This window comes from Chelonoidis abingdonii, chromosome 6, assembly GCF_003597395.2.
Source record: "Chelonoidis abingdonii isolate Lonesome George chromosome 6, CheloAbing_2.0, whole genome shotgun sequence".
Classification (NCBI taxonomy): Eukaryota; Metazoa; Chordata; order Testudines; family Testudinidae; genus Chelonoidis; species Chelonoidis abingdonii.
The window spans coordinates 13,628,459-13,650,846 of NC_133774.1; the positions used below are offsets into that span (position 1 = coordinate 13,628,459).

A 22,388-nucleotide genomic window follows, 5' to 3' on the forward strand; every position below is an offset into this window, starting at 1 on the left:
GGGCCTACAAACAGGATACTCCATTTTACTCCTTTTGATGAGCGAACATTAGCACAGTTCATATAGATCTGCTGGATCCCCAGATCATGCACGTGCATTAGCAATGCTGTTTTGGCATGGAAATTGTTGCAGCCAGATTATTGGTTCCATTGGAAACACAATAGAGAAAATAAGCCATAGTTGCCATACAAAAAAAGAAAAAAAATTGCATGGGGGAAGGGAAATGCATTCCAGTTTTATAGGATTTACAGTTGCCCAGAAGTGTCTTTTTATAATGTACCACCCAACTCAGCTGGTACTATTTACCAAAACTTGCTAGTGAATGATAATTTCTTCAATCCAGACAGAGCAGCTCTGTTTTTCTAGAAGCTGTTACTGCAGCATACAGTCCATAACATATTGCGGTGCACTGGCACTGAGCCAGTGTTCTTTCCTAGTAAGGAAGACAGACGTTTCACAGCAGAGAGGCCATTTGGGTAAAGTTATACCTTGCATTTGTTTCCCTTCCTCATCCCGCAATCTCCTTGGTCTCAGATTCTGCTGGGATAAGAATTCAGAATCAGAAAGGAAAGAAATACTACAAGAATGTTAGTTATGGTGTGAATGAGAAAGGCAACTATTCCTGCTCACAGCTTGGTTCTTTTCTGCTCTCCCCTCACTTGGGCTCGGGCCTCGACACAACAGAGTTCAGATTTGTGTACTGCAGGAAGTAACCATGTTACCTTTTCCAGGAACCAGTCTGGGCGTGTCCCCTTTCCATCAGTCCGGATCCTCATTTTCCTGAGTGGTGCAATATCTGCAATCTCCATGATAAAAGTGTCCTCCTGACCTCTCTCAAATCTGGAGAAATTAAAAGGTCACACAGGTTTTGTGTTATCTGGCTTGGTTTCTTGTGCTGATGCATTCATCACACTCAGTGCACACTACAGCTCGAACCATGCCAGCAAGCTCAGTAAAAATGGTTGTAAACCAACCACCCGTTCTTTGTGCACTGTTCTGGACTTGAGTTCTCCACTCTGGCTATTGCATGTTAGCATGGTTCTGGCAAGCTTCTCCTGCCAAGTTTGGGCACGGATTCTTTTTCCCTGAGAATCCAGCCAATATAAACGCTGCTGTAGGTTGCCCAAGCTAATCTACAGCATGGCTCATTACCCTGGTTGTTACACAGATATAACTACATTTACATGGTACATATGCAAATTGTGTTACTAGTAAAGACGGGACAAAACTACAAACCCTATCTACATATCCCCAAACTTTTTGAGAGCTTGACTCTGGAATTGAGGTTTGCAGACTGAGGTCATCTCCTGTTACACCTGGGGCAGGCTAGCGTTTGGAAACTCAGCCTCAAGCCATCGGTTGTATTCTGCTATGCTGTTGCACTATGGGGAGAAGAGGGTATAGGGAACATTGGCCTTTGCTGCTGAGAAGCAACAGGGGAAAAAAGGGCCAGCTAATGGATTGTGCATCTTGAATGACGTAGTACATTGGTGAAGTGTCTGTCTAGTTCCCCAGCTGCTTAGGATCTATGATTACAGTGAGAAATTCTGGCCCCATTGAAGTCAACAGGAGTTTAGCCTTTGAATCCAGAGGGGCCACTGTTTGCCTATAGTGCGAAGCATGTGTTATTGCAGGCTATCTACAGCCAATGCATCCCTCAGGGAGGCCCACCCACTAATATCCCACACAGGCTGGCAGAATTGCTGTAGACCTACAAGAAAATAGCCAACTACTAATCACTAACTAGCATGGCAGTTGGAGATAGGAGTATTTGCATAAACTGTCCCCCAAAACACCAGTGGAATGATCAACCACCACTCTGGCTCCTTTGCTGATGTGTTGTATGGTCTTCCCCTTTGTCCATCGTTTAAAAGTTCTGATGTTTAGCTTTTTTAGGGAACAGGGCATGTGTCTTCTCATGTGTTTGGACACAGCTTTGTACACTGTGGGTACTACTACAATCTAGATAATAAATAGTAATGGTATCCCATTTCTGGCAGTGGGTTACACCTGCTACCAGCTGTGCAACTCTGTGATATGAGTGGGAAATTTCTTTTTAGCCTCTGGTCAGATTACACCCTATAGAATAAATCTGATTATCCTTGAGCCATCATCTCAGCCTGCATAGCTGCAGATGCTACCAATAGTTTTGGCATGAGCTGCAAAATTTTCATCCAGACTTTAACTTCCCTAGATTTACAGAGGCAACAGGTGTGGGGTTTTGACTCAGGTCCATTTCTAGTTATTAATGATTAAATTTACTTCACCCTCACCCATTTGAAAACGTGTGCTATGTTCTCTGCCTCAATGCCTTTCTGTGGTAGTGAGTCCCAAAGCTCATGATACACTGTGCAAAATAATATTTCCTTTCATGCCTTAAGTCGATTGATTCTCCAGTTTCTAACTTTATAAGACAAAATGAAAAGGAGCAAACCATCACTTTTCATTAGGGACACTCTTGTTCGTAAAGCTTTATGCCCCATCACACTTCTGTCCTTTGCAGGCTAAATAACTCTAGTCTAAGCAGCCTCCCATCATCCCGTTCTTTCAACCTGCAGTCATCAGTCAATATCCTGTTCAGAATTTGTAGGTTTCATACCCAACCCATTATTCACAAGAACTCATTACACTGTATGGAAACAATCACCCTAAGGAGATGGACTGGACGACATAATAGGTCATTCCTATCCCTAATTTATATGAGCACGAACATAAGGATTGTAAATCTGAATAAAAACTGGGGGGATAATAATGGAGGAGATAAAGTATTTGGCAAAAGGTCTTCTCCAGGACACTGAACCATTTGTCTGCAGGATTTCATTAAGCTTTCCTGTCCGTGCCTCTACCTATAAATATTTCTATTGCCTTGAGGTCTTGGCAATAAACGGTAATGTAACTAAAATCGCCTTAAATCTGTGACAGGTTAGAGAGTTGTTTCTTTGTAAGGTGGAGAGCTCCTGTCACTGAGCTGGTACTGGATGACCCCAACAAATATGAAGTGTCTCTTTTAACAATTTTGTATTAAGAGCCTTCTCCCTCTCTCTCCGTCCAGTTGTGTGATAACTACGGATGTTTCCACATGGGACCTGAATCAATGGAAGTTTGTGTTGTGAATTGCTGGACTGAGAGACTACAGGAATTACAAGTAAACAGGCAATATGCACATTGTGTAAAGTTCCCTTTTGCTGAGGGTGTTAAGGACGGTCATGACAATGCAAGTAATGGGCAGGTTACATCAGTCTTGGTTCTGGAACGAGGGCCTGCAGTAGGGCCTCAAGCAGCTAGCTAACAGCAGCTGACACCCCTAATCAGCTAGATGGTCTTATTGCCTGAGTGGCATTGCCAGGACTGTCCTGAAAATCACTAGTGGCACTCAGCCGGGGATTCTCAATGTGTATGCCCACAGCTTCAATCACTCCTGTACCTGCCTTGTTCTCACCCTTGCTCCAGTCCTGTTCCTGCCTTGCTCCTACCCTGCTCCAGTCCACTCCAGCCCTACTCGGTTTCTGACTCCTGGTTCCTGACCCTCAGCTCTGGCTCCTGGATCTTGACCCTAGCACTAGGCTGGATAGTGGCTGCTCCAAGCACTAGGCTTGACTGCCTATGCCCTGGTCTGACATCTTGTGGCAGAGCTACAGTGTGTGCAGAGCTGCTTTACATATTGCACACATTAACTGTTATTCCTTAGGAGCCACTCTCTGGCCACGTACAGCCAGCTGCTTCAGTTACTTTTCACTATGTTTTGTGGGGCCCTGTCTTGAAGAAAGGCCTCTGTGGTGACTCACGGCACACAGTGTATTACGTTGCGGAAAGGCTCTTTAAAATTAGTCATAGAAGCTCTGTGAGCCCCCCTCAGTAGGTACAATAATCTAAGTTATTTCCCGGCTTATTCAGTCAACTGGGGGAGTGTGGGATATCTAGAGCTATCATGAAGGACCCCTCTCCAGTGACTGGAAGTCTCTTCCCATCCCTCATAGGCATTTTGATGCTGACATGGGACTGGTTGTGTTTCTTAAACAAGTAAAACAACAGTCCACCTCCTCCCCTGCCCCAGGGTTGTACATTGGAAGACAGACCAGCCAAGAGTAGGGAGCTGCAAAGGGCAGCAAGCGGGGGTAGTTCATCTGCTGGTACTCTTAGGTTAAAAGCACCTGAATATGCCTGGAAACTGTCTTCTGCATATCTCTATCTGGATCCAAAAATTATCATGGCATTCTGTCGCCTGCATGGCTCAGAAGTGAGCATATCCACTCTGCTGGGTTGGGTCCTTTGAAGATGATGCAGAGATTTTAGGCAGGGGTAAAGGAGATCAAACTTTCCAAAACAAAGCAACAGAACCCTTCTCGTTACATAATGAAACACAGGAAGGTGTCAAGGTCATTTGAACATACTTGCCCGCGTAACTGTTCCTTACTGACATCTGCAAATATAACATCTCTTCATCATCCTGCCCAGAGAGCTCTTATTTTCAGTAATGCTAGTCAGTGCACTATACACAGAATCAGATCTCAGTCAGTTAACGTGCTATGAGGCTGTGGTCAAACATCTGGTGTCCCCGACAGCACACTGGATCTAAAGTCTATGGCAGATCCTTGGATCCTGCAGCACTCTGGTGGAGCAGCCTGGAAACGCTGTAGCAGCTTCATGTTAATATTAAAAATTGAGGGGTTTATTTAATTAAAATTGAAATGGGATATTATAATAATTGCTGTCGTCCCTGTGATATTCATTCCGTGCTGTCCTCACATTTTGACAAGGCACAGCTGGATGTCAGAAGTTATCAGAGGGGATGCTGGAGGTTTTGGCAGCTGAGTAAGGGTCAGTTAGAACATTAAGCACCTGGGGAGGTGATGGAGTCAGATTAGGATAATAGGGTAAGTATTTTAGCTGTGTCCGTGAAATTGATCATTAGTGAAATAGTTACAAAGGTTATCTTGAGGCTACAGAGTACACCACCCCTTGGTAGGGGTGAGTCAGTCCACACCTCTCTCTGTCAGACTGTCAGCAGAATTACAGTGTCGGTTTACATTCAATCTGTGTTTTTAACATTTTCTTCACAACTATGAAAAATAAATTTACAACTCCCCCAAATCTTAGATTCTCCTGCAAAGGTGGATTCCACATCAGATACTGCCCCTATGATACCATGGAATATATAGGACCCTGACTGTAGCTGACTCAAGACTTTAGTATTCACAATTTTCCTTATATTGTCTAGTTTTAAGACTGCAGAGAACCAGGATAAACTCCAAGACTTGTGTAAATGCCAAAGGATGATACATGCATTGCGCAATCTATTTCATCCTACTGCTCTGTTAAGTCCAATACCACAACTTGGAAATGGTCAACGGCCCTTTTGCCATTTACTTCAGTGGGAGCAAGAGCAGGGCCCTGACTGTGTTTAAATTTGAAAGCTAAGCTTTGCTGTTGCCTGTTTTTAAGGAACAAAGAGGACAAGACACCGTACCTCTCCCCATTTTTTTCCAGCCGCATCTCCTCAGTGTTCCCACTGGACCCAAAGAGAGTCATGTAAATATTGGTGTCCGTTCCAGCATGTTGGATGTCGCCGGTCACAACTGTAACTTCATATAGAATCTGGCAAGGATTGAAACAATCATGAAGCATCTCACTGCAAACAGCTGATCTTGATCCAAACAAAAGCCTAAGCAAAAAGCTAGTCAGGCTCTGCAGTTTGTCTGCTTCTTTAAGTGCAGTTATCATAGCACAGTACCTTTAAGACCAGTTTCCTTTATACTGATATTTTCTATTGCAAAGTTACTGGCCGAAACGTACTATGAAATATTTTCCTTTTTCATCAGCTAACCCTTTTTAGTGCGTTTTGACAGCCCACATAATGTGTCTGAGTGTGAGAGAGACTCTGTTATTACTATATACAAACATGCTTTGGAAGTGATAGGCATCTGATGAACTGCAGAGGCAGGTGATAAATGGCAATGATCATACAGCTTTGTCTATTTCATCTGTACTCTGCCCAAAAATCTATCTCCCTCTAGACCAGGGATTCGCAACCTTTCAGAAGTAGGGTGCCGAATCTTCATTTAGAAGGGCTCTTTCTATAAGTTTATAATATATAACTAAACTACTGTTGTATGTAAAGTAAACAAGGTTTTTAAATGTTTAAGAAGCTTCATTTAAAATTAAATTAAAATGCAGAGCCCCGTGGACCGGTGGCCAGCACTCGGGCAGTGTGAGTGCCACTGAAAATCAGCTCGCGTGCCGCCTTTGGCACTAGGGCCATAGGTTGCCTATCCCTGCTCTAGACTGTTCCGATATTCCAGTTCCCCAAGCAGCTTCAAATTGCTGCCACTTTAAAAAATCAACTTGATAGGAAAATGTTTGTTTCTTCCCCTCAAACACAGTATCCCCCCAATCCACCTCCCCAAATGTTACGGCTCTGATGCCCAAAGTGGAAAATTTTCAGTCCTGCTTCAGTGACAGGTTTAAAGCCTAATACGTATCTCATCACACTGCACGGTAAAAATTGGGTGTCTTAGCCATGGCAAAGTGGAGATTCCCACTTTCCCAGTGAGATACACAGCACTTGCATCTAGCTCTGGAAGGTCCCAGGATATCACACTTTAAAGTTGTGCCAGCTTATTCATAGGAAGCTACTTGGGGTCATTTTCAACATATTAGTTTTACTTTATTCTCTTTCTCTGAGACGTGAACAGCTGGACTCATGGGGTAAAATATTTCAAAAGCACCTGAGTGATTTAGGTCCCTGAGTCCCAATGCTCCATGGGACTTTTGATAACATTTTCAAAAAGCACCTAAGTGACCTAAAAGTCCCTCTGAAAGTCAATGGGACTTAGTTACCTAAGTCACTTAGGCGCTTTTGCAGATGTTTTACCTGGTAACTAAGGCACTTGGGTTTATCAGTGGAGGGATATCTGAAACTGTCCCAGTACACTGTACTCCTTATTGGTGCGATATATTATGTAGGTTTTATATGCATCAGTCATGGATGCCACATTATTCAAGAGTGTCAAAGGAATAGGAGGGGAAATAAATTAAATTATGAGGCAGCTGCATAGGAGGTGAAGAAAAATCATACCATTAACTTTCCAAAAATAGTTAAGGGTGCCAGTCCTCACCAATGTCAACACATTTGGAGTTTCTGATCCAAGCCATTTATAAGGAAAAATGGGACAAAATATGTTATGGACTGTTCGAAAAGTGAAACCTACACTTCAGTATTTGAACTCTCAGCTCAGTGTCACCATCCCTAATTTTCCCTAAATCTTCCAGCAAGATTCTGGCATAACATCACATATGAGAGGTCAGGTGAGTGGAAATATTTTTGGCAAACTCCAGGAAGTGGTGGGCAACACTGGACTTTTAGTGGAAAACTAATCTTAAACCTTAATTAGCATCAATACTGATTTGTGGATGACAGATTAGAGGAGGTCTCTGGTATGAGTCTTTGAAAGCTGTCAAGGTGGAAGTTAAAGAACTGGTGGAACATTTCAGATAAAGTAGATCTTAGCCCCAGTTTTCTGCCCAAAGTCTTCTTTATTTGGTTCTACTTTTGAAGACTGTGTGCAGTGGCTGTGTCTGTCAGTAAAAAATGTTGTTATACTTCTGTTTGGGGTACAAAAAAGATTTTCTGAGTAAATCTCATTTAGTTGGAAGTCAGGAGCAATATATGAAATTACTGTTTTACCAGCAGGGTGATTTAGGTCTGAATATAGATTTACCGACAGAGATTTCAGACCAACACTGTATTATTGTCTCACTCATCATACATTATTGTCTGCTAGTATTTCCATTATGAATCTTATTTCCAAGGACTGCATAATTCAGCCTTTTTTAATTTGTATTGTTTTAAAATATAGCACATAACATCTCATCTCAAATGTATACATAGATATATAGTGGTTTTTGTCTTTCCTTTTTAATTTTTCTAGGCTACATTTGATTTAAATCATTTGGTACTTGATTCAGAGATAAGCAAAGCTATAAAAGTCTCATGGTTTCCAGATGCCTTTTTTTAAGTGAGTAAAAACAAAAAGAAATGTTTTTTTGAAACACAAACTGTGTACAGAAACAAACCTCAAACTTCATATGCACAAAAAGTCACATCTTACTTTGTTAACTTTGAAATGATATCCCGTGCATACAAAATAACAGATTAGAATTATTTTTTTTTAAAACTGTAAATATATACGGTGCTTTATAACAGGTAATGATACTAAACAAAACCCATAAATAAATAATAAAGATACCTTTTAAAAACAAGAAACTCAAACCTCATGTAGAAAGTACAGTAGTTTACAAACGTATTCACTGTAGTTATGTTATAATCTGTTACCATATATGGCACATAAACACGTATTTAGATGTAGGTTTTAATTTAACTGCTAAAGAGTAAAAAGATCTGAGAACATACCTTGTGGCCAATGGTAACACAATCTGCATCCAGGATGTTGAAGACACGTGAAGTGAGACCATCCCCGCGGTCCTTGGCCAGCCAGCATTTACAGACAAAGGTATACATGACCCCTTTAGTGGGCACAATGAGTGTTAGCTCTTCTACCAGCCAGGAGCTCTCTGGTGTGGCACCATCGTGACCCAGCTATGACGTTCAAACAGATAAAAACGTTGACTGTTAAAGGAAATACAGACATATCCAGGGATCCTAATAGGAAATGATCAGACCAGATGTTTTAACTGGTAATGACAGCCAAAGCCAGTTTATTTTATGTATTGCTGAAATGCAGCCACCTCCAGGAGTAACAGAGCAGCTGTAAAACAATGCATGACATTTCTACATGAAAGAAAGGATGTCAGCATCCTCGGCAGGTAATATTAGTTAAGGTGCTCAGATATCATACTGATGGGCATTAAAACCTAGACCTAGACAGAAGTGAAGGACAATATCATACCCAACTGGAAATATGTTGGGAGGGGAGAGGGAGGGCGTGATATTAAATAGCCAGAAAGCAACTGCCCATATTGAAACAGGGGGAGGAATAACTCAGTGGTTTGAGTATTGGCCTTCCAAACCCAGGGTGGTGAGCTCAGGGCCACTCAGAGGATTCAGGGAGCCTGGGGTCTTCAGCAGCAGGGGGACCCCGCTTTGGCAGTAATGCGGTGGCGGGGGGTTCTTCCGCTCTGGGACCCACCTCCAAAGTGCCTCGAAGACCCACAACGGGGGCCCCCTGCCGCCGAATTACCGCCGAAGACCCAGCACTTCCGCGGCAAGTCCCGCTTCGGCGGTAATTCGGCGGCGGGGGCGGAAGGACCCCCCTGCAGCCAAAGACCCAGAGTGGAAGAAGTTCTGGGGGCCTGGGCCCCACAAGAATTTTCCAGGGCCCCTGGAGCAAAAAACTTTCATGGGGTCCCCTACGGGACCTGGGGCAAACTGCCCCACTTGCCCCCCTCTCTGGGCGGCCCTGGGTGAGCTCAATCCTTAAGGGGGCCACTTAGGGATCTGGGGCAAAAATCTGTCTGGGAATTGATCCTGCTTTGAGCAGGGGGGCAGACTAGATGACCTCCTGAGGTCCCTTCCAACCATGATATTCTATGAACACCCCTATTGTTCCCAAAAGTCCCACACCTATTATGGCATCACCCCCTTCCACTCCAACAATTACAGTTATGACCACCCACTTGTTGGCTCCTCTTAGTTTGCATTTTCTTCCCTGCCATTCCTCATTCGCACCCTGCAAGACCATACACCCCCTCCCATACACACATCAACCTCCCCCGCCATATATATGTCTGTATATAAAAATATATATATTGGATTGCTTCCCTCTTCCCTAACTTTGGTATGTGGCTCATTTTCTTGAATTATAAGCTCTTCAGGGCAGGGACTGTGTCTGCTTCTTTCAGTGGGGCGCCAGTGTTGACCAGCATCTCTGACAGGATCTCAGGAAGGCTGGTCCAGTGGGCACTAGCTTAGGAAGTAGGAGACCTAGGTTCAAATCCCTACACTACCATAGGCTTTCTGTATGACCTTGGACAAGTCACCTAGTTTCTCTGTGCCTCAGTTCTCCACCTGTAAAATGAGGATAATGGTCCTTCTATAGCTCCCCAGGGATGTGATGAGGATAAATACATTAAAGATTGTGAGGCACGGAGGGTACGTCTACACTGCAATTAAAACATCCACGGCACTCGGTGCCTGGGTTAGCTGACTTGGGCTTAGGCTGCATGGCTAAAAATAGCAAAGTAGACATTTGGAGCTGGGCTCTGAAACTCTCTCCCTCCCTCAGAAAGCCCAGACATCTACACGATGACTTTAGAGCCCCACAGCCAGAGTCAAACCCTCAGATACTAGGGTGGATGGGGCCATCTGCATACCTTAGATAGACAGCTGAAAGCTGGTCCCTCACACAACACGGTAACTCCAGCACTAGGCTGGGCATTGGTTCAGTACTGACTCAGGGTGAAGAATGCCTCAGATTTAGTTATCATTCTGCAGCTCCTTGAAGGGTCTCCCAGCCTTAGCCTATGAGATCTGTCATCATCACAGCCAGAGATGGGACAGCTGCAGTCAACTGCTAATCCTTCAAACTCCTCTCCAAGAACATGTGTGTTACTGTTAAATAACTGGGGAGATTCATCTTAGCACATCCGTATCAGCATAATTATATATCCCACTCATAAAAAGAAAACCTCTGTCAGTCATTCTAATGAACAATCTGTTCACAAAAGGCTGGAAATAGGAGCTACCTACAGTTCATTATTTTCAAAGCAAAACTTATGTATCATTAAGAGATATGGAAATCTTAGCTCTCAACTTTTACAAATTATTTTCTGAACCACTCTAAATAGCTAACAACTTTTTAAGAAAAACAGCTCTATCGAGGATGACAGGTCCGTGGTATCTTACTCCACCCAAAACCAAATGATCATTTCATCCAACAGTCTCAACCATCACTCCTATTAGGAATATTATTAGAATGATAATGTCTGTGCAGCTGCAGAAAATTAGAGCTAACCCCTAGGGAAATTCAAGTCTACAGTGGACGCAATAATTCTCAGATTCCAAGGGGGTGTGGGGAATAGGAATACAGCATTTGCTTTTCTGCACCCTCCCTGCCAACTCAATGGCCCTTATGAGAACATGTGCACTGTTTCTTTAAATCTGTAGTAAGATGCCAGGAATGAGGAGGATGGGGAAGGCCTAGCAAGCAGAGACAGAGTAGCTTTAGGGGAAATTCTGTTGGGATTCCTGTGAAAGTCTGCTTCTCATCTCAATTCATTACAAATGTCCCACTAGGCATCATTCTGGGACACCTCTTGACACCAGTATTTGCATTCTGGGCTACCTTTGAGAATCCAGAAGACCAACAGACTTTCATCGGTCCCCTAGGGTGACCAGGTGTCTGGTTTTCAACTGGAACACCCGCTTGAAAAGGGATCCTGGAGACTCATTGGTTCATTGAATGTCTGGTTTGCAGCGCCGTGCAGGGGGGCTGGCAGGCTCCCTGCTAGTCTCCGCACTGCACAGCTCCTAGGAAGCAGATGGCATGTCCCCCCTCTGGCTCCTATGCATAGAGGCAACAGGGGGAACCGTGGCCAATGGGAGTTGCGAGGGTGGCGCCTGTGGACGGGGCACCATGCAGAGCCGCCTGGCTGCCCCTACACATAGGAGCTGGAGAAGGAACATGCTGCTGCTTCTGGGAACTGCTTGAGATAAGAGCCACCCAGAGCCTGCACCCCTGACCCCGCCCTGTGCCCTGACCCCCTGACCCAGCCCTGATCCCCCTCTCACCCTCTGAACCCCTCAGTCCCAGCCTGGAGCACGCTCCCTCACTCTGAACTCCCCAGCCTGGAGCCCCCTTCTGTATCCCAATTCCCTCAGCCCCACATCAGAACTCCCCCCCAACCAGAGCTCTCACCCTTACACATACCCCAAGCTCCTCCCTCACCCTGAACCCGTTATTTCTGGCCCCACCTCAGAACCCGCACCCTTCCCCAGCCCAAAGCTCCTCCTACACCCCAACCTTCTGCCTCAGTCCAGAGCTCCCTCCCATACTCCAAAGCCCTCAGCTCCACCCCGTAGCCCAGAGCCTCCTCCTGCACCCCAAACCCCTCATCCTGATCCCCACTCCAGAGCCTGCACCCCCAGCCAGAGCCCTCACCCCTTTCTCATTCCAACCACCTCAGCCAGGAGCCCCCTCCTGCATTCTGAACTCTTCCTTTCTGGCCCCACTCCAGAGCCCACACCCCTAGCCGGAGCCTTCACCCCCTCCTGCACACCAGCCCCCTGAGCCAGTGCAGTGAAAATGAGTGAGTGAGTGAGGGTGGGGAGAGCGATCAACAGAGGGAGGGGGGATGGAGTGAGTGGAAGGTGGGGTCTCGGAGAAGGGGCGGGGCATGGATGGGGCCTCGGAGGAGAGGCGGGGCAGGCATGAGGCAAGGGTGTTCGGTTTTGTGCGAGTAGAAAGTTGGCAACCCTAAGGTTTTAAACATTGTTCTGAGGACCGGAGCTAAACTTAGTTCAGTGCTGAATAACCACTACAACATGGTCAGTGGGGCCTTCAGAACATAACTCTGTAGCAGGTTACTTTTGAGCCTGCAGGAATGGTAAATAGCTATCATATTCGTTCCTTTTCTAAATGAATTGTGCAACAAGCCCCATCAATACATTGCATGGTCTTAAGTCATAATCATACCAGAGGGTAATCTCTGAACATAGGGCCATAATGACCACCTAGGAAGACTGATGGTATCTCTGGCTGGGATGCTGAAAGGATCCTAACGAAGCAGAATTTCAGAGAGATTTGGGTGCCTAATCCCACAGCTTCTTTGAAAATCCTAGTCACTGTTATTATTTCTCAGAGTCTAAAGTTTGTTAGGCTCTTCACAATACTGCCCTTAGGAGCCTACAATCAAATTTCTGATGTGACACAACAATAGGATAAAATAAAACAACAGAAAGGGAAAGAACAGACAAAGGTCACAGCAAAGAGCTAGGGTCTGACGCTCAGAGGTGCTGAGACTCCCCTGGACTCATGAGAGCAGAGGATGCTCAGTGTCTTTCCAGATCAGGTCCTTATTCAGCAAGGGTCAGCGCACAGCACAGTGGGGCAGAATCTGCAACAACGAAATGAGCTCAGCTCTTTTTTGTAGGTATCATGTCAGAAGTGGATCTTGGGGAGGGATCTGAATGAGGAGAAGACTAGTTTCCTGGCATATCAGCTCAGGAAAGACACCCCATGCATAGGGGGAAATGTGGAATTTTAAATAATATTGTGATTCTCTGTGGCAGTCGAAATCCAAGACGCTGGACTATTTTTTCTTTATTAGGAGACAAATAAATGACCATGAGTTTAAGAAAGCACTGTTCAGTTTTCACCAAGTGCCTGTCTGTTGTTTCCTGTGACTACTGGATGTCCACATTATTTTTATTTCAATGTGTAAATTAAAATTTATCAGTACAGAGTTTTAGAGATGTAGGCAGAACAGGCAGCAAAGGGGCCCTCTCATATCACTCAAATCTTCATTGTTTCTATCTTTAGAGAAAGCACAATAAAAATGCATTATTACAAACTGCATCACAGTGCAGATATTACCATGCCAGTCAAACAGAGTACAGAGACTATTCCAGCATCTTCTGCAATATACTATGTTGTTTCTGCTCAAGAATTTATGTCTATATCCTCTCACGTTCTGCTAATAGCAAGCACATGCCAACTCCAAATACCCAGGTGTTTTTCGCCTGCACCAAGGAGATAGCTAGCAATTTTCTTCCCCAGTACCTAAAGGGTACAATACTGTACAAGAAAATAAGCACAGGTGTCATGGCCACCAGCGCAGATTGGCATGTGGATGTCATAGCTGAGATGCATTTTAACCAGGAGAGACTTTCCAGGCACAAGGGACTGCATGAAAAGAGGCACAAAACCATGAGTGGGTGACTATCAAAACAGAGTCAGGGCACATTAAAAAGGACAAGTGGGCAAATGAATAGGAGGGGAATAGAATAATGATAGGACCTATTGAGGCTTTGGGAGCCCAAGTGGCCAGAGGCTAAGCTGTGCGTTATTTCTTGATTTTTCTTCTTCCTCCTCCTCTCTCTCAATTTCATCTTCACATCATTTCCTCCCCCCCTTTCCCTTTTCCTATTATATTCTCCCCTCATCCTGCCTGTCCCTCTCCTCATAGTGTCCCTACCTCCTTCACACTTCCTTCTCCAGTTCCCCATTCCCTCTCTTCCTCCCACCATTCCTGCCCATTCTTTATCCCTCTTTCCCCAGACTCCTGATTTTCTCACCTTTCCTTTTTCACAGTTTGGCAGAGGCCAGTATTTGCTCACCCCCAACTTACCTTCCCAGGTCAGAGGTACATTTACATATAAACATACACTGGAGGGAGAGAGGGAAGACGTGTTATATATTTGCCTAACTTTGAAAATCTGCACCAAAAATGCTTGGATACAAATTGGCCTAAAGTTAATAACTAGGCACTTAGAGTGCATTAAGAAACTGGCTTGATAATAAACTAAAAGCTATCAGAGAGCGCAGCTCAAGGTGTCAGAATGCATTGCTTGAATGAAAGTTAATGGAAGCATTTCACTCTAACCATTACCTGCTGCAACAGAGCTTGCACGTTCAGAGATTTTCAATTTGTTTAGGAATTCTCTCCCTTTGTATATTTCACTCCTCATCCTCTGGACAAATTTTTTTAAAAAGGCTTTGCAGTACATCTGGAAGGTTAACAGCAACAGCTGGGCACAGCCTGGAACGGACTGCCTACTGAAATTCTCAGTCCTGGTGGGCTTCAGCTAGCAGACAGACTGCAGCACTTGTGGGACTTGGGTAGACTTTCAGGAGGTGATAGCTGCCATGTGGAACAAGAATTATGTATATTTTGAAGATTCATACTACATTTTAACTCAGTGATGGGGAGTTTATGTAAATTCTGTCTCCCTGAGCCATAACAATAAAAAAAGCAAGGTTCCTTCTCTAGGATCTCTGATCTGTACACATTGATTATGAGCCATGATTAATTCTCTTTTGTGAGGCCCTCCAAGCTGTGAAAACAATTTCCATGTTTAGCTAAAAAATTATACAAGATGCTTTTCTCACTGGAGGTGGTTTATGAAACCCATCTGCGAGCACTGCAAAAATCAACAAGGGAAAAGGTGAATAGAGAATAGGAGCCTGGAAATTTTGACTGCATCTGTGGATAAATTATAACTGCACCAGATAAAAAAACAAATTTACACTGAAGATGTTAAAACAACCGTCTATGGAAGAGCAACTGTCCTCTTATTAGAGATGGGACAAAACTAAGACATCAATTGCAAAGCCATTTATATTTTGCAGATTTTGAACCTGCCCTCTAAAGTATTGGTTCTAAGTTAGGTGCAAAACCAGAAGGGACTTATTTGCTGAATCTGATTTGGGTGTAGTTGAAATCTTGTGAGAGAACAACTTGAGAGAACCCCAGTTTCTATTCTGGATCCAAACACCTCCTCTTTTGCCCTTTTCTAACTATACTGCTGTCATAAACAGATAGCTAAGGGTTAATGTTTCTTTTACCTGTAAAGGGTTAACAAAGAGAACCAAACACCTGACCAGAGGACCAATCAGGAAACCAGATTTTTCAAAGCTGAGGGAGGGAATGTTTTGTGTCTGTGTCTTTTGTCTGGCTCTCAGCTATGAGAGGGGATCTTTTCTATCTTCAAGCTTCTAATCTTCAGTTTCCAAGTTGTGAGTACAAAGGTAGAAAAACAATAGGCTGTTATTGTTTTTTTTTTATTTACATGTGTGTAGTTGCTGGAATGTTTAAATTGTATCTCTTTTTGAATAAGGCTGTTTATTCATTTTTTTTTTAAGCAATTGAACCTGTATTATTGTCAGCCTTGATACAGAGAATATTTTTATGTCTTTTTTCTTTCTTTTTTATATAAAGTTTTCTTTTTAAGACTTGTTGGAGTTTTTTTTCTCTCTGGGTAGGCTAAGGAACGAAGGGGAGGGAAATTCTCTTTGTGTTAGATCTACGGAGGGTGAATCTCTGCAGCACCAGGGAATTGGTGGGAGGGAGAAGCTAAGGGGGAAGAGAGATAGAATCTTTTCTGTTTCCTTGTATTTGGGTTTCTCTCTTTGTGGAAGAGAGGAGACATGCTTCTTGGTATTGTGATGTAAAGAGGTTGCATCAGTAACTCTCAGGTTAGCCCAGAGAGGAAATTCTGGGTGGGAGAGAGAGGGGGAAGGGAAGTGGGTTATTTCCCTTTGTTGTAGACTCAGGGCATCTGAGTCTTGGGGGTTCCCCAGGGAAGGTTTTGGGGAGACCAGAGTGAGCCAAAACACTGGAATTTTAGGATGGTGGCAGCGATATCAGATCTAAGCTAGTAATTAAGCTTACAAGGTTTCATGCTAGCTTCTCAGTTTATGAACGCTAAGGTTCAAATCTGAGTAGGAAGCTATGATAACTACAGATAGGTGAAATATGCTTCATTCAAGCCTCCAATGACCACTCTTTGTTCACACAGTACCTCCAATTTTTTGATCTCCCCAACATCTAATCCCATAACAGAGAACTTCTCCACGGAGCCATCAGCAAACTCTTTCTTTTCTTTCAGGAGATCCAGCCACAGTCTGCCTGTCTGCACTTTCTGAGGACCCATAATGATGATGTAAACTCGGCTGTTGGTGCTTGAATCATATTCTGTGCCAGTAGTGATGATAAGATGATACAGAATCACTGCAATAGACAAAGTTCCATTAATCAGAAAACATGTACAGAGATGCAAGGGTACTAACATCTCAAGTACCAATGGTCTGATCCTAAAAAGTGCAGAGTGCCTCCTGAGAGGTGTTCAGTAATCTCAGTTTGTGAGGCGCACATCACCTTGCAGGACTGGGCTATGAATGAGTGCTGGGAAATTTTCCCATATACACACAAACAGGGCCAAATTCTGCCTTGACTTACCTCCCATGCAGCCCCATTCACTTCCATAAGGTTCCATAGGGTGCATTTCAGTGCAGAATTTTCCTGTGTAGACTAAGGACCTGATTCTGATTTACATTAAGGGACCTTAGCGTCAACGAGACTCAGGCCCTACATCATCAATAGGCCAGCAGACCAAAGAGTTCACACACTCATAGGATAATAAAGGCACATAAAACTCTGTTAGATCCAAGCCAAACAGAATCATTGACTGAACGTCCTCAGTACCACTGTAGTTCCTCCTTGTTCTTTATTCAAGGATCACTTTGATACATGTGGCACTTTCAGGGCTCCAGTGTCCCTTTATATAATCAAGGTAAACTATGAATATTCTCATATTAAAGATTAGACACTGAATAATATTTATACATAATATAATATGTATTAGGGGGAAAACCCTTCAGACCATAGCTTTGGAGCTTCCCTAGGTAGTTTCATAATGGTTTTGAAACATTTCAGTGCAACTGTTAGTAGGGAAGAACTGTTTCTCCAGTGCCTGGCTGCTTTTCAAGTGGTTTCCAGGAGCCCATTTGGGCAGATCTGTTGGATGGTGAAGAGAAAGATGATGAATACACCTATGATTTCTCAGAACGTCACGTCAAGCTGTACAACATATTCACAACAAATCTCAAAACTCTGTGAAATGTGCCTCAGCACAAACTCCAAACTTGGCCCAAGTTAATCAACAGGTTTTTTTGGGGGGTGGCAGGAGGGGGTGGCATTATCTGATTAAAATATGACCATATAGATCATTGTTGCAACCACGGTTATATTTTTGTAACACATCTTATGCAAAATGTGGCATGTAAGATGTCTATGAGAAGGTTAAGATTTGCTGGATATGATTATGCTATCTGTATGCATGTATCAGTTTTGTATTTGAAGTTTTAATTATTGGCTCTATAACTGAATTTAAAATGTTTGCTCCTGGGCTAACGCCTACAAGGTAGCCAGCCAGCACAGCTTGGAGGGACTATTCAAACTGAGTGGCTCATCGAAAGAATATTTAACTGACAACGGACCATGGGAGATGCCCATCTACAGATAATGGAATATCCTGCTGTGACTAGGTGAAATGCATGAACATGTGACTTGCCCATGTGATTCCAAACACTATCTTGTTGCTGTAATTTTCCACAGTAAAAACAGTGGGATTCCCTGCACATGGCAGCAGCTGTAAAAGGTCATGGAAACAGTTCCATTTGCCTCTGTCTTGGTCAAACCTCTGGACTATGGACTTATACTAATGGGAGCATTCTAACCAAGGGACTGAGGTCCTTCCAATGATTTGGAAGCAACCAGAGACTTAACAAGCCAGCAATTTAGTCCATCACTGCTACAAGCCTGATCCAAGAACGTTGCAGTTATTGTATGTATTTGATTCCTTTAACCAGTTTTAATTCTCACCTTTCTTTCTTTCTGTGATTAAACCTTTAGATTTTAGCTACTAAAGGATTGGCAGCAGCGTGATTTTTGGGTAAGATCTAAGTTATATATTGACCTGGGTGTGTGGCTGGTCCTTTGGGATCAGAAGAACCTTTTATTTGATGAGACTGGCTGTAAAGAACCACTCACCTTTAAATCCAGTGTTTTTGGTGGTGACATCAGAACTGAAATGCCCAAGGAAACTGCTTTTATGACTCCTTGGTAGCCAGTGCGGTGAAACAGAAATTTACTTTTGTTGCTGGTTTGGTATATCTTATGGAAGATTAACTACCAGTTTTGGGTTGTGTTTGCCCTCTTTCTCAGCAGTTTGTCCTGAAGTTGGCATCCTCCGTTGTGACCCACTGAGGCATAGTTACAGGGAACAAGGTTCACAAATCTTTTGAGTAACTCTTGGCCCAGGGTCAAGTGATCCTGGACTGATTTAAGGTTTGCATATTTTCATTAATGAGTTGGATAATCAAGTGGAGAGTATGCTTATAAAATTTGCAGGTGATATTAAACTGGGAGGGACTAAAGCACTTTGGAGGACAGGATTAGAATTCAAAATGACCTTGAATAATTGGAGAATTCAACAAGATGATATCCAATAAAGACTAGTGCAAAGTAATTCATTTAGGAAGGAAAAAATCAAACACACAACTATGAAATGGGGAATAATTGGCTAGATGGTTGTACTGCTGAAACGCATCTGATGCTTATAGTGGATCACAAACTGAAAATGAGTCAACAATACGGATGCAGCAGCAAAAAAGGCTAATATCATTCTGAGGTGTATTAAAAGGAGTGCTGTATGTAAGACACAGGAAGTAACAGTCCCACTCTATTTGGCACTTGTGAGGCCACAGTTGGACTATTGTGTCCAATTCTGGGTGCCACCTCAGGAAAGATGTGGACAAATTGGAGAGAGTCTAGTCGAGAGCAACAAAAATGATAAAAGGTTTCGAAATCTTGACCTATGAGGAAAGTTTAAAAAAAAAAACGAGGCATGTTTTGTCTTGAAAAAAGAAGACTGAGAGGGAACCTGATAACAGTCTTCAAATATACTAAAGGCTGTTATAAAGAAGATGATGATCAATTGTTCTCCATGTCCACTGATGGTAAGACATGAAGTAATGGGCTTAATCCAGGGGTGGGCAAACTTTTTGGCCTGAGGGCCACATCGGGGTTCTGAAATTGTATGGAGGGCTGGGTAGGGAAGGCTGTACCTCCCCAAACAGCCTGGCCCCTTCCCCCTATTCACCCCTTCCCACTTCCCGCCCCCTGACTGCACCCCTCAAAATCTCTGACCCATCCAACCCCCCCTGCTCCTTGTCCTTTAACTGCCCCCCTGGGACCCCAGCCCCTATCAACCCCCCCACTCCCTGTCCCAACTGCCCTGCCCTCTATTCACACCCCTGCCCCCTGAAAGGTGTCATAGTATTTTTTCCTCAGTTTGAACCTTAGAGTTCAAAAATGAGGTACTAGCATGACATTTTTTAAGCTTAATTACCAGCTCAGATCTGATAGGCTGCCACCAATCAGGATTTTGAATACCTGATAAACTCTGGTCTCCCCAAAACCTTCCCTGGGGACCCCCAAGATCCAGACCCCTGGATCTTAATACCAGGAAAGTAAACTCTTTCCCTCCTTAGTGCCTCTCCTAGGCTTCCCCTCCCTGGGTTACCCTAGAAGATCACTGTGCTTCAACTCCTTGAAACACAACACAGAGAAATCTGGTTTCTCCTCCCCCTTCTCCCCACCTCCCTGGGTATCCCGGAGAGAGAGAGAGAGATAAACACAAAGAGCAGGTTTTTCCTCCCCCTCCCCTCTTCCCCTCATCCAGAGACAATGCAGATTCAAGCTTCGTGAATCTAAACAAAGAGATTCCCCCTCCTTCTTTCTCCCTGGTAAGTACAGACTCAATTCCCTTGAGCCTCACTGGGGAAAATCAAACAGGTCTTCAAAAGGATGTTTTTAATAAAAGAAAGAAAAAATAAGAAATCTCTGTAAATACAAGATATAATATTGCAGGGTCTTCAACTTACAGAAAATGGAGAAACAGCCTTCTCCAGAAAGCATACAATTAAAAGTACTTTCAGCAAACTATACATGTGCAAATACAGAAAAACAATTTAAAAGACTATACTGTCTTTCTACCTTTGTACTTACAAATTTGAAATAGAAGATTAGAGAGCCTGTAGGTACGTGTGGTCACTCTCAGAGCCCAGAGAGACAACAGACAAAGACAAAGAACTCACACCCAAACTTCCCTCCACCCAGATTTTAAAGTATCTTGTTTCCTATTAACCCTTAGCTATCTGTTTATGACACAGGCCCCCTGGGACTCCCACACCTATCCAACTGCCCCTGCTCCCTGTCCCCTGACCATCCTCCCCTGAACCTCCACCCCATCCAATCGCCCTCTGCTCCCTGTCACCTGACTGCCCCCCTGCAGGGCCACCCAGAGGATTCAGGGGGCCTGGGGCAAAGCAATTTCGGGGACCCCTTTCATAAGAAAAAGTTGCTATACTATAGAATACTATATTCTCGTGGGGGCCCCTGCAGGGCCCGGGGCCTGGGGCAAATTGCCCCTCCTTCTGGGCGGCCCTGGCCCCCCGGGACTCCTTGCCTCTGATATAACTCCCCTGCTCCCCACCCCCTTACCATGCCGCTCAGAGCAGCAGGACTGGCAGCCACGCCACCCGGCCAGAGCCAGCCATGCCGCTGCAGTGCCTGGCAGGAGTTCGCAGCCTTGATGTCCAAAGTGCTGGTGGCACAGTGAGCTGAGACTGCAGGGGAGATAGAACAACAGGGAAGGGGCCTCAAGGGCCGGGCAGGATAGTCCCTCATGCTGGATGTGGCCTGCGGGCCATAGTTTGCCCACCTCTGCCTTAATCTGCAGCAAGGGAGATTTAGCTTAGACATTAGGAAAAACTTTCTAACTATAAAGGATAGTTAAGCTCTGGAACAGGCTTCCAAGGAAAGCTGTAGAATCCCCATCATTGGAGGTTTTTAAAAACAGGTTCAACAAACTCCTCTCACGGATGGTCTAGGTTTCTTGGTCCCGCTACAATACAGGGGCTGGACTGGATGACTTCTGGAGGTCCCTTCCAGCATTACATTTCTATGATTCTACGACAGTGGAGTTGATGAAGTTTTTGCTTTTGGTTTGAACTTGAAACTTCCAGCAAAACTTACACATAGGCATGAATTCATGCAAATTAAATCCACTCTTTCCCCTGTGAGCTGAAACCAATGAATTTCATACAACCCCAATTTCAGGCTTCTGAAATTGACTGTAACAGCACAGAAGTGAATTAAACATTAGGCAAGAATTATTCTCCACTACATAGTACCAATTATGCTTAATCGTGCACATCAGTGTAATGAGTGTGCAATGAATTCACTGTAGTACAATTGTTTAAGCAATGCAATGATGGTGCCTTTTCATCGAAAAGATGATGCTATGGGTTACATACATTTGACACACGCCACAGGAGGTGTCACACTGTAGCCTCCCACCATCATTAAAGAGTATTGTGAATTCCTTTTGGAGAGTTCTTCCACTGGAAGACCACTTCACTCTGTCATCCTTTGGTAGGTTAAAATAGCTTTCTTGACACAATTACCACTAATACTACATAGAACTTAAACAGAACTCAAAGCACTTCACAAGCATTAAACCTGATAGCACACATCTGAGCTAGGAAAGTATTATCATCCCCCATTTTACATATGGATAAGCTGAGTGATGTTAAGGCCCAGATTTTTAAAGGTACTTAAGCATTGCTGTGTTCAGCATTGCAACGCCAAACTGATATAAAAGCCTAAGTTTCCTTTTTTAAAAGTGATTTAGGTACCCAGGAGCCTAAGTCCCATTGACTGTTCATGGGATTTTGTCTCTTATCGGCCTATATCCTTTTTGAAAATGAAATTTAAGCTCCTAAACCAGTTAGGTGTTGCAATGCTGAGCACAGCATGTGCTTAAAAATCTTTAAAAATCTGGGCCTCAGTGACCTGCCCAAGGGTAT

General features: G+C 43.9%; 1 protein-coding gene across 1 annotated transcript in view; it reads right to left on the reverse strand.

Moving 5' to 3' along the window:
• Positions 1-22,388, reverse strand: part of LOXHD1 (lipoxygenase homology PLAT domains 1) — a 297,238-nt gene that overhangs the window by 47,519 nt on the left and 227,331 nt on the right. Inside the window, exons 37-40 of the mRNA XM_075066837.1 lie at positions 16,478-16,686; positions 8,411-8,596; positions 5,468-5,595; positions 723-840 (exon numbers count right to left, since the gene is read on the reverse strand). Coding sequence (XP_074922938.1) covers positions 723-840; positions 5,468-5,595; positions 8,411-8,596; positions 16,478-16,686 — 641 coding nt within the window. The remainder of the gene's footprint in view (positions 1-722; positions 841-5,467; positions 5,596-8,410; positions 8,597-16,477; positions 16,687-22,388) is intronic.